The 16,284-nt window shown below is 36.5% G+C and overlaps 1 protein-coding gene across 8 annotated transcripts in view; it reads left to right on the plus strand.

The window, feature by feature from the left end:
- Nucleotides 1-16,284, plus strand: part of DCHS2 (dachsous cadherin-related 2) — a gene marked incomplete at its 5' end in the record, with an annotated part of 107,218 nt that overhangs the window by 86,984 nt on the left and 3,950 nt on the right. For all 8 annotated transcript variants that reach the window (XM_083835067.1, XM_083835068.1, XM_083835069.1 and 5 more), the window contains 6 exons: nt 4,353-4,463; nt 6,889-7,100; nt 8,608-8,759; nt 11,566-11,696; nt 13,214-13,500; nt 16,134-16,272. In XM_083835067.1, the coding sequence (XP_083691193.1) occupies nt 4,353-4,463; nt 6,889-7,100; nt 8,608-8,759; nt 11,566-11,696; nt 13,214-13,500; nt 16,134-16,272 (1,032 nt within the window). The remainder of the gene's footprint in view (nt 1-4,352; nt 4,464-6,888; nt 7,101-8,607; nt 8,760-11,565; nt 11,697-13,213; nt 13,501-16,133; nt 16,273-16,284) is intronic.

The raw sequence follows: 16,284 nt of genomic DNA on the forward strand, positions 1-16,284 counted from the left end.
CCAGTGCTTCATTTATGGCTTCTATTTCAAATACAAAAAATGTATAAATTCCTAAGTACATTTGTCTTGACATTTAAAATATGTTTTTTATTCCATGAATTTGACCAGGCTTTGCAAGTAATTTTGGGTGGCCTAAACATGTTTTTTTCTGACTGTGAGTCACAGATACACCCTGTTTTATTAGAATCAGCACTGTACAGTAATTAATTGCGTGTTGCTCTGCAAAGGAGAGGGAAGCCCTGAACTCTGAAGTTTGTCTATCTGTTGATGCAGCAAGCTTATATTTTTAGAATGTGTCACAGGAACTTAATTCTCACTCTTCCATGGAGAGTAAGATGAAGATCCTGGCATCGGCCTTTTCATAACAGATTGGATTAATTTGCACTAATCCTGCATTGTATCAGGAAAGATCTAAATTTCTTTCTGTTCAGGAAAAGATAATAAGAGCAAAGATAGGTTTTGTTAGGAAACAAGTTAAAAGAAAGAAAATGAAAATGAGAACTTTGCAGCAATTGATAAACTAATCTGATCCTAAATTTTCCTAAGTGTGGATACATTTATGGGTCAGGCTAGACAATCCAGCCTGAAATCATGGAAATACCCCAAGGAACTGTGGTAACAGAATGCCATAGTCAGATGTTCTCCCACTCAATCTATAGAAAACATAAATCAGATTTGATTTAAGTTGTTTTGATTAAAAGAAATCTCACAAAGCTTCAGGGTAAGCTAGAGGGTTTCATCCCAAAATTTTAGTTTGTATTTTTAATAAAAGGCTATTTATAAAGAAGATCAAATTCTTTTAAGAGTATGAAAGATTTTACCAAATATTAATCTTTGTTTTGCTCTGCTTATAGTATTTTCTTATTTATATAAGTATAAGTGCATATCAAATACTTCACTTCTCAGGAAAAAAGGCATGATTATAATTAAAACTCCCATAGAAGTTAGCTTACAGGATATATGTGATCTGGGACCCCTTCAAGTATGAATAGCAGCAGTGTATTCAGTCCAAGGGAGATTTACATTACATACTGATTATTTGTAGACCTGGTATTAATAAATGTGGCTTTTCCTCCTCATTTTATTTCTGCCTTAACTAATAGAGTGGGAAAGCTCTAAGTTTATTTTTAAAAGAATCAAAACTCAAAACAATATAAACAATGAAAGTCAAAGCCAAGGGTCCATAGTTTGAATTTAGTCTAAAATTGTCTTTTAGATAAGTACCTCAGGAACTGGCTCTTATGGTCAGATTTTCTTTACTTAAAGTGTATGACCTCCAAGTTTAATGATCTTCAGAAAACCCTATTCTTCTATTTTTTCTTTAATAATGAATATTTAATGTCTTTAAATATTATAAACTGCATTTAGAAGCCAGTCAATACTTAATTAGGTCTCTGCATTCTTCAGAGGGTACCCAGAGAAACCCTTATTATTCACCAGGCTTTCAGTTGAATGATTATATGCATAGCACTTCCTTGAAGACAGATTCAGCAAAAAACCTTGTTGACTCCTCTGCATTTGCAGAATCATTTTTTTCTAACAGGTATAAAATATGTAGCCTCTTATTCTGCGAGTCATCTCTTTGTGCTCAGTTAGCTTTTTCTTTCATTAGCAATTAAGAGATCTCAAGAAATAAGGACAAGGATGAATCAGAGTTAGATGATAAAGGAGGAGAAAACGACTGCAAGGCTGACTGCAGAAGACAGAAGAAAAAGAATTGTATAGATTATATGGTAGCTCAGTTCTGGTGTGCATTGTATGTCCGAACACAGAATACAACAAACATTGTTATGAGCTTTTTTTGCCAGGTAGGCAAATAGTGCCCAAGCTCCCCTACTTCAGTTTCAAGTCTGCAGGCATAAAGTAAAAGTTGTTACGCATGATATTTTAAAGCAGTTTGAGATACTTTCAAAAGCAGTATGTCTGTGATTTAACTGAAAAACGAAGCATAAACATTTTAAACTGCTCTTCTTACACCTTTAATATTCTTAACTAATTTAGAAGTTGATTGTGTAGTGTTTCAAGAGCATCTGACTATCGTCAGCTGTGATCCTCATCTCCATCCTTCCTTATACTGGCTTCAGTGCTGACCTGATCCTCACCGTGACATTTCACTGTGCTTTACAGCCAGAAAGCTCCCTTTCTCCTGTGTTAATTTTCTACCAGCTTGGCACAGTGAAATGGCTCAAGAAGGGGTCTGCTGAACTTCAGCTCCAGGGGGGGAAAAGGACTGTGAGGAACCACAGGTGAAGGCAATATTTTGGCATGCAACATCTCGGCAGCTACAAGTCACTGTGATTTGGAATGCTGTAGGGGCTGAAGCTTCAGTGCGACATGCTGTGACCTCCGCTTGAGCAATGTTTGAGTCACGTATGCTTGATGTTGTAAGCTACTGGATGGGTGCTGTCTTTTAATATTTATCTGTATAGGATTTATTTGTGTCACAGTAGAGATATCAGAGCTTGGTCGTATTTTTTTCACAATGAGCTGTAAAAAAAAATGCTGTTTAAAGGAGTCATTTTCCATGAAATTTATCAGAAACAAAGGAAACATGTTCTTTGCCAAAAATAAATAAATAAGGTTTAAACAATTTTCATCACATGAAAATATAAAACTTAAAGTATTAGGATTTGAGGACCCAGAGCAACATTTTATTAACTTAATCCCTGAAAAACGGATTCAAATGGAAATACTGCTGCTTGCTGTATTTGTGGTAGGTTTTCTTCTAAAGCCAGCAGTCAAAAAGTACAGAAAGATTGCTGACAGTGTTGGAAGATAAATATAAACAGTCTGGACCTTGAGTTTTTTTTCTTATCTTTAGCTCTGGTAGGAGGATGCTATAAATGATTGCCCTTTTGCTGTCTTCTATTGTAAATCAAAGTTGCCCAGCAATGAACATTCAACCTACTATCATCCAGAAGTTCCCCATTTTAGATCCTAAAAGCAACTGCACAATCTTCGTATCCGTCTGTTGGATGGGTAGATCTTATTTCCAGAACCCTTATAATAAATATATTCACTAGTGCAGAAAACTGTATCTGTCACAATCAGAGTGTTTGTGTTTTTAATTGGCAGATTTTAGGAGAAAATTACAAAGCATATAAAACAAGATTTCCTGTTTTTAAAAATTAGTGGCTAACTGTACTAAAATAAAATAAAATGAATAAGTAACAGTACCAAGAACAAAACTTCCTCTCACATTTACACTAAAGATAAAGCCCTTCCTTCCAAAATTGAATGTGAACAGCATGCCCTTTGTAATGTAATAAAATAGCTAGCTGACTGTAATGCTGTTTGGAAGAGTTCAGGATGTATGGTAACCTCATTCCATCACAGCTGGATGGAATCAATTAAAATTAATTTAAACAATTAAAATTGGTTAAAAATCAATTACCATATGTGCTAAAAGATTTCATAACTCTTGAAAAGAACAGTTATTTGAGAATATTGATAATTTTTTTAAATAAAACTTGCTACAATTCTGTTTAACATGACTGATTAGGATAATGTATTCAGTTTCAAATTTTTTTCTCTAATCCTATTTCAAATAGGATTTTTATTTCACATCTTTTATATTCTGTATTAAATCATTACTTTTTTTCACTGAATTCAGATAATGCTCAACTCATCTGTCTTTGACACATTCAGTTTTTCATTCCATCTGTCAGAAAATGACTACTTAAAATTTTTAAGAATATTTCAAGTATTTCTCAAAAATTCAAATTGAACTTAGATAAATGAAGGAAAAATAGAGGACCTCTTTGTAGTGATTTAGAAGTAACACGCATTCTTATGCATGCTACAAGAAGGACTATTTTCCTTGACAGAATTCATGAAAAGGTTAGATTGTAATGACCAAAGGTAGCATAACCCGAATAAGAAGACCACACAAATAAAAAGACACTTTCTCAGACAACCTCAGAAAGGGAGTTTAATATTCAATGTCTATTTTGGCCTTCAACTCAATCAATGTTATCACCACTAGAAAGAAAAAATAATATCATTTTTTCTTTTCCAAATGTAACTTCAGTTAAGAGGTAATTTTGGTGGTGCTTGGGAGTTTGCAATCAACAGAAGTTAAAAACTTATACTTTCATTAGGCGGGTGATGAAGTCACAATCAGACAGGTAATTTACTGGGCAAGGAGGGATAGATAGTGCCTTGCCTATGAAGTTGCATTACAGTGAAAGGTCGCTGAGGATTTGTTTTTCTTGTCTACTATTTCAAATCGATAATAAGCAGCTAGGCTAGTTCACGTGTGTTTGGCTGTGCATCTGCTATCACTCAAAGTAATATAAAAGTGCAATAAAACTTTATCAAGTGGACATTATGAAAATGTCTTGTTTCCATAGGTACATCACTTCTAACTGTAGAAGCTTATGAACACAAATTTACAGGAGAAAGCATAAAATACAGTATCCTTGGTGATGAGGAAAGCGTATTCTCCATACACCCAATTACAGGTAAACTTGGTTGTTTTTCTCAAGTGTCTGTCTAGGTTAAAGAGTGTGGTCTCTTCCCTGGTGTGTAAGAGAGCATAACTTCTCCGTTTGCTTCAGTTCCTTCTGAATATGAGCAGCAAGAGAGCTGCCTTTTGAACAGCCGTAGTCTATTTGGGCTGGCCGTAGACAGTATAAGCAGTTTTCCTCAGAAGTAGCGTAGATAGGTTGTACTCTTAACAAATGCCATTCTCTCTGACTTCCTGGTGGCTTTCATCTCTGATTATTCTGCTGTCACCAGGCACCAAGCAGTGAACTCCTGCAGAGCTGCTAATGTTTGCTGCAGATGGACAGTTTAAAATGATTTTGTTTTGTTCAGATGAGAGGCACTTAGAAGTGCATATGCTTGATTTCCAAGTCCTTCTCATTTCACTGAAATAAAGCTAGAAGTGTTAAGCTGAATGACTGTCATAGTCACAGGCAAGTTTATCCCTGAGGAAGTGAATCTTCTCCAATATCAACTGCCCAAAAATATCGAATGCCAAAAAAAGAAAAAAGAGATGCTACTATTTTTTTGTTTTGTTTTGTTTTTTATCAGCCAAGTTGCAAAATGGTTACACAATGTTTTAAGTCTCATAAGCACTTTCTTCACAAACACCAGTGGGATTTGTGTAGCCCAGGATGTCGCAAATCTTCCTTTGAGACTTTTGAGCCATTGTAGTTGAGTATTGAAATAGTTGGTGTAAATGTAATAAAACCTTTTTCCCATTTCTTAGAAAATATTGAAGTGCTGCCTTTCCATACTTTTAAGAGCAGTTCTTTCCTCAATACTAATTTTGACACCAGTGGCTCTCTACCCATTCTTTATAAAGCAGAAGTATTTGGAGTTGTATTGATGCCCTCTGTAACTTAGGTGTTCATAACAGATAGAGGTCTGCTCCTCTTCAGTTTTCAAGCACTGATGTTAATTAACCCTGCTTTGGAAAAAAAAAAAATAAAAAAATCTCCAGAATTGTTTGCTGTTACCAGACATCCACTATACTATCTAGAAACTTTCCCCTTATTAGGGGAATTTATTATATTGTTGAATCACATAAACTATAGTTAGAAGTGACCCAAGGATGTAAACTAATCTGTCCCCTGCCACAGAAAGGGAACCAACTGTGCCTAAATCTAACAGGCATTAGTCTGTCATGTTCTTAACAACTTCCAGCGATAGTAATTCTGCAAACTTGGTAGTCTCTACAAGTCTTTGCAGCTGGAAAGTTTTTATTCAAATTTACCCAAATGTCTGCTGAAAGAATTTCAACTCATTACTTCTTAACCTAATAGCAATAGATATAAAGAGTTTTTGCCTTTGTCTTTAATGTATTTGAAGAGCGTTACCCTATTTCTTCTTTGTGTGCACTTCTCTAGAATGAAGCTCTGGTTCTTTCACATTGTCCTCATAGGTGATGTTTCTCAAACTTGATTCTTTGCTCCATGTTGCTACCCAAGGATCTTTCAGTTACTCTCTGCCTTCTTGAAATGTATTCCTTCTGCCACTGTACTTTTTTTTTTCTGTATACAGAATGTGATAATTTTTAAGTATTGTGCTGGATATAGACTACCTGCCACCTTTACGTTCAAAACACAACTCTTGATCACTGGAGAGATCCATAAACAACAATTAATCATTGCCGCTTGTCTTAGAAAACAAAATAAGAAGTACTAGCTTAGAAAGACACGGTAGTTGGGGCCTTACGCTATCACAATTTTGGAATATAGATATTCATGGCATCATTACTGAAAAATTAATGCAAAACTCAATTTGAAATCTAAGGAAACTGACATACAAATGGGCTATGTTTGATGCTAATGAAGAATTTTAATATATCACTATATTAGAACGTTGAAATGATGACGACAGATTTCCAAGGAAATTTCAGATGTAACGTGGAGATGTCTAGTTCTGTCTGTTGTCTCAGTCACTGATTATTTTTGACAGAATAACAGTTGGTGGGGAAACTCACTGCATCAGAAGGAATCTAAGTGCTTTGCCTATTTGTCAGATACAGCTATTGCCCTGTTTGTATATAAATGGAGCATTAGATGTAGCTACGCTGCAGATGAGAGCCAGGAGTCTCTTGAGACACAGCTGGTCCATTGTCACATGTCAAGGAACCCACATCACACAGCCACTTTCTTCCTCTCTAACCCCTCTACAAGTTGATTTCTTTTGCTTTAGGAAATTGCCAACACAGTGGTTGATCAGTAAGAACTTAGCTGAGATTCATCCAATAACTTGCACTTAGAAGATGATGTCAGGTATAGGGAGGACACAGTGGGAAGCTTGCTGAACTTCTGTGGTGTGTCCAGCAAAGGAGACCACATACATTATAGGTTTCGTAACTGCTTTTGTTGGTGTTCTTTCCTAACTATGCATGTCATCTCTTTCTCTCATAAACAGGTACAATCACAGTAAAAGAGCCAAAGTTTCTTGATTATGAAGTTAAGAATAAAATACATCTTTCAGTTTTGGCTGAAAATAGTTTGGATTCAGCGCTCTGTGGAGTGACTATTTTGATACAGGATGTGAATGACAACTTACCGAAATTTGAGCAAAGCTGTTACAAAGCATCGGTATGGGAAGGCCAAACTGCTAAAACAGTCATCATACAGGTAAGTAAATGTTTGTAACTACAGAACTCAGCCTGCGAAGATACAAGTTTGGTTAATTTGGTCACGAATGCAGTCTTAGTCTGTTTTGGACCACTATCATCTTTCAAAAATCAAGAGTGGGGTTCTTGGTGTAGCTACTACTTTGCTTGCATATCTAAAATATTCAATGATTTAGTCTACACCATGCTTCAGGTCTTTCAGTTTTATCAAGTTGAAGGAGAAATATCTCATTTATATTATTTAAAAATCTTTCTTTATATTTGTACTAGTTGTGCAGCTGGACTTAAAATTCTTCTTTTTTTTAATATTCTGTTTATCTCTTCAAGTAGTTGAAAAGAATTATTCAAAGCTATGGTTCTGGTTACAATGTAGGCTGGGTCCTGCATTAATGCATCTACTGTGAAAGGGCTGTAGCAATAAAAAGAATACTTTCAACCCATCAGACTAGGAGTGGAGTCAAATCCAAGTGTTCAATTTAAAATCTGATGCTTAAAGAGCAGCTTGTCTCAATTTAAATGTGCAAACACTTCTTCCTCTGAATGGATCCATTCTCTGAAAGTGTTTCCAGCTGGCCACGTTAGAGCAAAAGAAGACATCAGATGGACTAGAAGAACACATAATTTCCTCAGTACATGTTCTTGCATTGCAAGTCAGGTCACAGTGAGGGTCATGTTAGGTACTAAAGATATTCCTCCTCTAGAGAATAAATAAATGGAAAGCTACAAATGCCTCACAGGCAAAGCGATTAGAAACTGATGGACGTTGTATTTAGAGAAACATATGTCCAGCAATGGAGAAGAATCAAAAGGCAGTCAACCCAGATGTGTAGTCAAAATTTTATGACATGATACATTCTACTATGTTTCCTTTATTCCATCTGACTGGTTGCCTCTGCCATGGTTTGGATCCTGTACTCATTATAATGCTTGTTCAACAACCAGAAAAATACAAAGACAACTCGTTGAAGAGAGTCAGAAAAATCTTTGAGGAACCTGTGCGCTGCTGTTGAATGTTATTAACAATATTGCTTTTATAGCAACATTTACGCTGCTGGTTTTTATTTTAAAAAGTAATTAATGAACCATCCAATGAAAGGTTTGAAAACTTTAATAATTCCTTTTACCCTTTATCTGTATAGCAGTAATGCTTTAAAGGGTAGTCCTGGACTAGTGAGAAAGTTCATTTTTAGGCACTAAACAGAGATAGGATTCTAACAGAAACATTATAGTAATGTAAACAGTGTAAAAATGATTACATTCACCTCTAATGCTTTATGTAGTTGAATTTCAAATTGTGTGGGCAAAGAATTTATGTGCATACTATCTCAATTCATGAGCAGATTTCATGACCTCACATGACACTTGTGTTGAGGGCCAATATGATTATTTGCTTAAATCTGTGCTGTCATGAGGAAAGTAAGCAGAAATAGATAACTGTAGTATATTTTTTTCTTGCTGAAATAATGTTCTGCCATTTTGAATTAAGCCTCAGGTTTCCTCCTAAACAGATATTTGCAACTGACCTTGACAGTGGGCTGAATGGAGAAACCGAATACTCAATTTTATCTGGTAACGAAAATGCAACATTTCTAATTGATTCAGCAAGAGGGATTTTAGCAACTAACACAATCCTAAATCGTGAAAACACTTCATCTTACAGGTTTGTATGCAGGGATCTTATAAAACCTTATTCTTCTTTTTGTTCACTTCAGCATGAGATTGCTCATGGTATGTGTTTTACAGTTTTCAGTTGATATCCATTAGCCACAGAGCCTGGGTGCAAGCCAGGCAGCATTGAAAACAGCCCTAAAACTGGCCATTTGTACCATGGATTCTTGGGTATTTCTCAAAGTTAAGAAGGAAAATAGTTTTATTCAATCAATTGCAACACTTACTGATATAAGTGAGCATGATGATTCACTAGAGGAATGATGACAGTTCCTGGTTTTCAGTTCATTAAGAACTACACAGCCATTCCTTTTCTGGAACCATTTTTTTTTATACATAAAGGCAGAGGGAAAGCACTCAAACCAAATCCAAAAAGCAGGGACATGTTCTGTTTTTTGATTTAAAATAGAATATATTTCAAACTTCCTGTATAATCAGATAAAGATTCTTCTGTAATTTGTTTCCATCTATAAGTTGTCTTGTGCTCAATATTAGTTTTTTCCTGTTTTCCAAGAAATTGTGAGTAAATACAATCAAGTGGATGTGACAATTTTTCTTTATCAGTCGTGCCATACTTGAATTTAGAAAGAAAACAAATCATGCCTTGAGAGAAAGTAAGAGCATCCTGATTCATAAATATACCCTTTTTATATACTGCAATCTCTACAAAAATTAGGTTGCTTTATATGTGTTAGTGGAAATTACTTTTTTTTCCCATATGGCTGGGGCATCAGTTAAAGTATTTGCAAGTTTCTGATCCTCCAGGGCCTCAAATTTTTAATCATCCAATCACAGTTCTTATGAACCAGAATAACTTTTAGAAAACCACATTAAAAAGATGAACAGAATATGATTTTTTTTAAATATCAGTGTAAGATAATAGTCTCCTAAAGGGAATGCTTTGTGTTAACTTAATATGCAGAGTACTTCATTTGGAGTTTCTTTTTCAGTTTTTCACTGAATCAGAAACATCAGTCCTGATTTTTAGTCACTTAAATAGCATAATACATTTTATTTACGAGTAGTACTTTAAAGAATGCCTGTAATAAATCCTTTAAGGAAGGATGTTTGCTGTTAGTGAAGCATTGAACATGTAAGTCTAACAATTCTGATATCTATCTTTAATTGGAAGCCTGACTTATTTCAGTATTTATGTTGGAATTCTAGCAATTTAAATAGACAATTTGTTCAAGGAGTCTGAAGCTTCATATCCCTTCTCTTTATTAATACTTTTTTAATCGTGTTGCTAGGTGAAAAGTGAATAGCAAAAGAAGCTTTTAAAAGTGTTATGCTGTTTAATTTCAAAATGACACCATTGGTTCTTTCCAATTTGCAAGGAGTTGTTTATTTTATCTAAATTGAACATTTTCATCCCCAGAAGTTCTAAGCCTCTTGTAAGAGGGATTGTAATGAAAGTGTTGACAGAACCTTAATTTTAATGCCTTGGCTGAGATATTTTTATGGGAGTTTTTTCCTGAAACCTTAGAAAGTGATTATTTTTAGTAAAATATTTCCATATGTACCTTCCCAATATTCATTCTAGAAAAAATACACTTTATGTATGGAATTATACATGGTCACTGACTGAATACTAGTCGGCAATTCAAGTTGTGTTCTCTCAGTGTCAGAAACCACAGGGGCACCCAGAGCAGAGTTTATGTGGTTCAGGAGTGGAAGTGCAATCCACAGCTTGAGTTACAGCCTTGGTTTTCTGTACTGTCATGTGAACCTTTAGAAGTTGGTATCTCCATGACACTTTGAACAGCAATTGTGACTTAGAGGGAGAAATTAAACTTTCAGGAGATCTGTAAGGAGACCCAGGAAGCATGACACACATAAAAATTGTTAGTACCCAAAACATTTAATAGATATGCTGGGTCCTGACATGTAAATTCTTTCTTGTAGCTTGATGTTATCTGTTTTCAATCATCTCTTTTTTTAGAGCACCTGCTGAGTTAGATTTAATTTTAAATTTCAATCTGGATAATTCATAATTGTGGGGAAGAGTGAAGAAAGAATTTTTTGCTTACAGTAACAGTTTTCTCTCTATTGTTTAGAAGCTGGTTCCCACAGAGTAAACATCCTTCTATCTGTGTTTATCCTTGCTTATTGTTTTCTTTGCTATGTTGTTTGTGGAAATCAAAACGTTGTTGACAGTTCACTACTGATCCTTATGCAGGCCTAACATGGATGCCTAAAGGCAAGCTCTCTTAATCTGACTATGAGATTCTGGTCCCACTAAAACCAGTGGGAACTTCGAGAAATGGTGTCTGTATTCAGTAGTTTCATTTTATCGCTTAATAATATAATGGGGGGGGTTATTCTATATCTCCACAGACATTGTCTGAGTATTACTTTGGAAGTTTTCATAACACCTGATTTTCTTGTTTCTGTTGTCTCTCCGTAATCAATGAGGACAGTCAGGTTCCTCCAAAGGACAATTCAATACTTACAATTTATTCCTGCTCTGAGTTGCTTTCTGGAGAAATGTCTTATTTGCAAGAGTCTTGCTAGCTTTTTTAACTACCTGCATTTCATATGAAATTGCGTGAAATAAATGCATCCTTTTGTCATTGTTTTCAGTATATTTTTGCCACCTAGAGTCTTTTGGACATCGTTCATACAAGAGACAAATCATAAAACTGCAGACAGTCACCCTTATGGAAAGAAAGATGGAGTTTACATTGAGCAACAAGGAGCTGAAAGAGCTAACCTGTTTTTTTCCCTGTTTATATCATTGGTGAATAATTCTGTGAATTTTGACAGATGGTGACAATTGCTGCTTCCTTTAATTGTAGGTTGGTTGTACAAGCTGCTGATAAAGGAAACCCTAGACTTTCTGCTACAAGTATTGTGAGGATACAAGTGGTAGATGTTAATGACAATGCTCCGATTGTCCAACCACTGGGGGAAGTGGAGGTCCCAGAAAGTAAGTGTCATGGTACAGCTAGGTGATAAGATCAGGATTTGTCAGACCACGACAGTACTTTCAGTGAGTTGTTTAACCGTAAGATTATAGTCAAAAGGATAATGGATCATATTAATACTGAAATATCAAAGTAAAATGTGATCTGCTTTTGTTCTCAGAGGCATTGTTCTTACTCTGTAGACATTGTATTTAAGAACAGTTTGGAATAAAATCATAGGCAATTCAGAAAGAAAAACAAACTCTACAGAAATACATCTGTAATCTGTTCCTTTTGGACTCCAATGTCATATTGTTCAGATGTCTTCAATTTCTTCTTTTCTGCAATAACAATACTTGGTGTTAAAACCAGCATTGCTAGAAATTAGACATTCTGAAGTTCATTGTGATGAAAGAAATTCTTTCTGTAAATTTGAATGAAACTTTAAAGTGCTATGTAGCTTGATCTAGTTGATGAACACGAAGAAAAGGGCCCAGACCTCCAGAGTTCTCATCCCATCTGGTATGTTGTGTGACATTAGCTCAGCACTTGCATATCTTAAGTCCTAAGCCCAGCAGTTTCAATTACAGACATCATATATGTGATGCATTAAGATAAGCAGCAGCATGTTTATAAAGACTTAGTCCAATCCTCTTGTTAACAGAATGTATCAAGGCTGTCTTTCCAGTGATTTTTTTTTAGCTTTTTCTAAATTTAGCTCCCACTGGTAATGACAAGAACAGGAGCCATGGATGCACAGCAGCTGTAAAGTACTGGCTATTTATTTATTTATTTTTTATTCAGTTTAAGAACATTTGCCTGAGGGCATGGCACAACATGTTTGAGGCTTAATGCTCCAGGTGTGCAAATGGGAAATGGTTTAGTTTCTGTTAGCTCCAGGCTTGATTAGATTATCACTGATAGTCGGATTCAATTTGGAATCTGTGGTACTGTCAATTTGACACATGACAAAAGCTGTCTGTATACAATTTCTAAATCTCCTAGAAATATATATTGAGCCCTTAAGGTTTTGTGCCATGTGGCTCTGGCTGGATATTTCTCTAGTGGCCTCTTCCTCCCGTGGAAAAGCTATCATAACTGCGGTTGTTGATTCTAGAAAGACCAGGAGACTCAGTTAATGCCTCAGTTAAATATTCCTGTGGAATTTTGTGACACCGTTCAGTAAATTCATGTCAGCTAAACATATATCACATTTCCACATATTGCCATGTGGAAAAACATGGAAGTTCCTGTTGCTGGTGAAGAAGCAGTTATCAGTATACTGCATCTGTGAAAGCCTAAAGAAAACCCAGACTAAAACTGGGAAGAAGCAGAAGCATGTGAAGAAATCTGCTACTTGTTTCTGTATTATTTCTGGATCTTGCTTTTATTCTAAAACATGAAGCCATAAGACAAAAAAAATCTAAGGCAGAAAGATTACATATGCCTAAGATTTAGTATTAGAAAATTGGCAAAATCCTCAGAAATTGTAATATCATCTTTATCTATGACTTACTTACTCCAAAAATTATTGTTTCAGATGTCCTTCCTGGTTTTACAGTGACTCAAGTGTCAGCAACTGATGCGGACTCCAACCCAGCACTTCAGTTTGGCTTTACTGATGACAATAGTTCTGGAATGAAATTTGCTATCGATCAACACACCGGTGTAGTCACAGTGGTGGAACCATTAGATTTTGAAGAAACTGCTGTGTATAAGCTGGAAATCATAGTTTCAGATTCTGTCCATCAAACAGAAACAGAACTCACAGTCCTTGTTTTGGACATCAATGATAACCCACCAGTGTTTACTCAGGATTCATATCAGGTGGGGAAGTGGGAAACAAACAACAAATGTGTGATGTCCTTCTCTATATGAGGATAAGTAGTGGGAGGGCTTGTTCACATTTGTGTGTTAAAAATGTATTTGATCACCACTAAGAAGGGAGGTCTCTGCAAACTATTACTGAGAACAGAAACAGCAGATCGTGCAAAATGCTCTTCTAGGAAACCCCTGCCCTTTCCTAAGAATTCTGCTGAAAGGACTGGAAGACTTGTTCTGTTTTCGTGTTTGTATATTCTGGCTTCAGAAGAAAAGTGGTGTGAATGCTAGCTGTACTCCTTACACTATGCATTCATCACACACTTACTGGATATAATCCAAAACCAGTTTGGGGAGCAGTGTCCATTGTTCAGGACTGATTGTTCCTTCTGACAGAATGGTAAACAAGTTGGTACGTTTATTTTGGCCCAATTACTATGGCATGCATTTCTTCATTTCCAGTTATGCAGCTCTTCCAGTTATGCAGCTCTTCAGAGGTGTAGTAAATGTCCCTGTGGTAGGTTAAACATGTATGTTTGTAACATGTAGCCCTGCTTTATAGCCATGGCACTCTTCTAGGCAGTGGGGGTGTATCGGTTTTGACCTCCCGAACAGCTCCTACTAGACTGAAGGCACAGCTCAGCTTTTGAACTACTAGACAATTGTAGAAGACAAGTTGTCTGACATGTTTTGAACCAAAGCTGTTTTAGGAGCCACAGGCCACCAAGATGTTGTCCGTGGGTTCGTGCCCGGTGCGCCATGCCAATAAGCACACAGAATCGGAATCCACATAAAGGTTTTTAATTAAATAATAGGCCTGACTTCTTCATGGGAGACGAAGGCTGTGGGGCTTCGATGAGGGTTACAGACAGGAGAGAGACAGTCTGGAGCTGCAGGGGAGATGAGGCTGCCAAAGCAGTCCTCTCTTTAGGCCTCATTCATGTGTGGCTAGGCTGTGGGGCTTGCCCAAGAGAGCCTAGAGCGTGGATTGTTCAGTCTGGCAAGAAAGATGCTCAGGAGGTATCTTACCAATGTATCCTAACCTGGTGGGGGGAGTAAAGAAAAGCCAGACAGTTCTTCATGGTGCCCAGTGACAGGGCAAGAGGCAATGGGCACAAACTGAAATACAGGAAATTCCTTTTAAACTTCAGGAATAACTTTTTGTTCTAACAGTGATTGAACACTGGCATAGGTTGCCCAGAGAGGCTGTGGAGTCTCCATCCTTGGAGTTATCCAAAACCACAAGCATATGTGCTCCTGAGCTATGTGCATTAGGTGACCCTGCTCTGAGCAGGGCTTGGACAAGATGGCTGCTTCCTGTGGTGCCTGCAGGCCTCAGCTGTTCTGCGGGCCCGTGGACTGAGCTCTTTGCTTGACTTGGTGCTTTTTGTGTGCAGGGTGTGCTCAGAGCCAAATATATGAGGCACCACAGAAGACTTTGATTTAGTAATGCTTCATTTGTAAATCTCAGACAGCTTTAAGAAATAAGTTTAAACATTTGGCTTAGTAGAGAAATTTCAACCTCTGAGCATGTGTGGGGGAAGCAGTTTAGCTGCTCAGATAACTGTGGGTCAGGCTCTAGGCACCTGTGAAACTTTCAGGCATCTGAGTTGTCAGGCTTTGTGTAAATCACCCACTTAGACTTTTAAGTCAAGATCCCAGAAAAAAATACACTTTTAATGCTCAAATGATTTCTAGATCTGGCCTTAAGTTTTTCTCAACACTCGTGTGTGTCTGATTTTGACGAATAGTTTAGGCAAGTACTTGCTTGTGCAGGTGCTAGGAATTTTTTGTAGATAGAAGCAGACCTTACAGGCAGGGTTATGAACTGATGTAAATCAGTACAGTTCTATTGACTATGCTAACATAAACAGCTGAACTCTCTCCACAGTCCTGATGTTTTGATATGTTGCCTGGACAGTATGGTACACTGCTTCTTTTTAGACAATGATATGTATAATTCCCTATTCACAGTCCTGTAATTTTTACCCTTTTACTGTCCTTTAAAGATAATGGAAGCTCTTAAGAAGAGCAAGGACTGGCTTGGCTTTCCAGATTAAGTGAAGAAAACAAAAAAATGTTTTTTCAAATTAAATTACAGGAGTAATCTGGTGATTATTCAGGCTCTAGTGCTGGAATTTTCAGGGTTTAGGAGTTGTGGGGGTTTTGTTTGTTTTTGGTTTTTTGTTTGTTTGTTTTAGATTCCCCAGACTGGCACTGCAAACTGTATTGTATATGTAGAAATCAAGATATTTCTGAAAGCAGGGAGAAAAGCCTGTGAGAAAGCCAGGGAGAGTGCCAGGGAGAGTGCTGTGAAGTATTCCTTCCATTAGTGTATTACTGAAGAGAAATTCAGCAATTCATTGAATTTTTCATAACTAAACCTGAACTAGATGGATTTTACTACTATTTAAATCTTACTATAAATTTTGGCTATATTGTATGCAATATTTTCAATATCACAGCTCTTCGTTTTGTCCCTGAAGGAAATGGGTAGGTGAAACTTTACAAAGTTGGGAATTGTATTTGTGTGGTTTTTTTTTTCCCCTAACCAGATCAAATGAAGGGAAATGTATCTTTTTATGTTCAAAATATTTCATTAAGTTTTATCAAAACTGTCATTTTACTTTACGTGCCAGGTGAGCTTTCCAGAACTCATTTCAGTGGGTGCCACTGTTCTGACTATCTCTGCTGTGGATAGGGATTCACAGCATAATGGAATGATTTCCTACAAAATCCTCTCCTCCTCTGAGGGATTTTCTATTGATCATAAGAATGGTGAGTCTGTAA

Source organism: Anser anser (genome assembly GCF_964211835.1).
Source record: "Anser anser genome assembly, chromosome: 4".
In the NCBI taxonomy this organism is placed as follows: Eukaryota; Metazoa; Chordata; class Aves; order Anseriformes; family Anatidae; genus Anser; species Anser anser.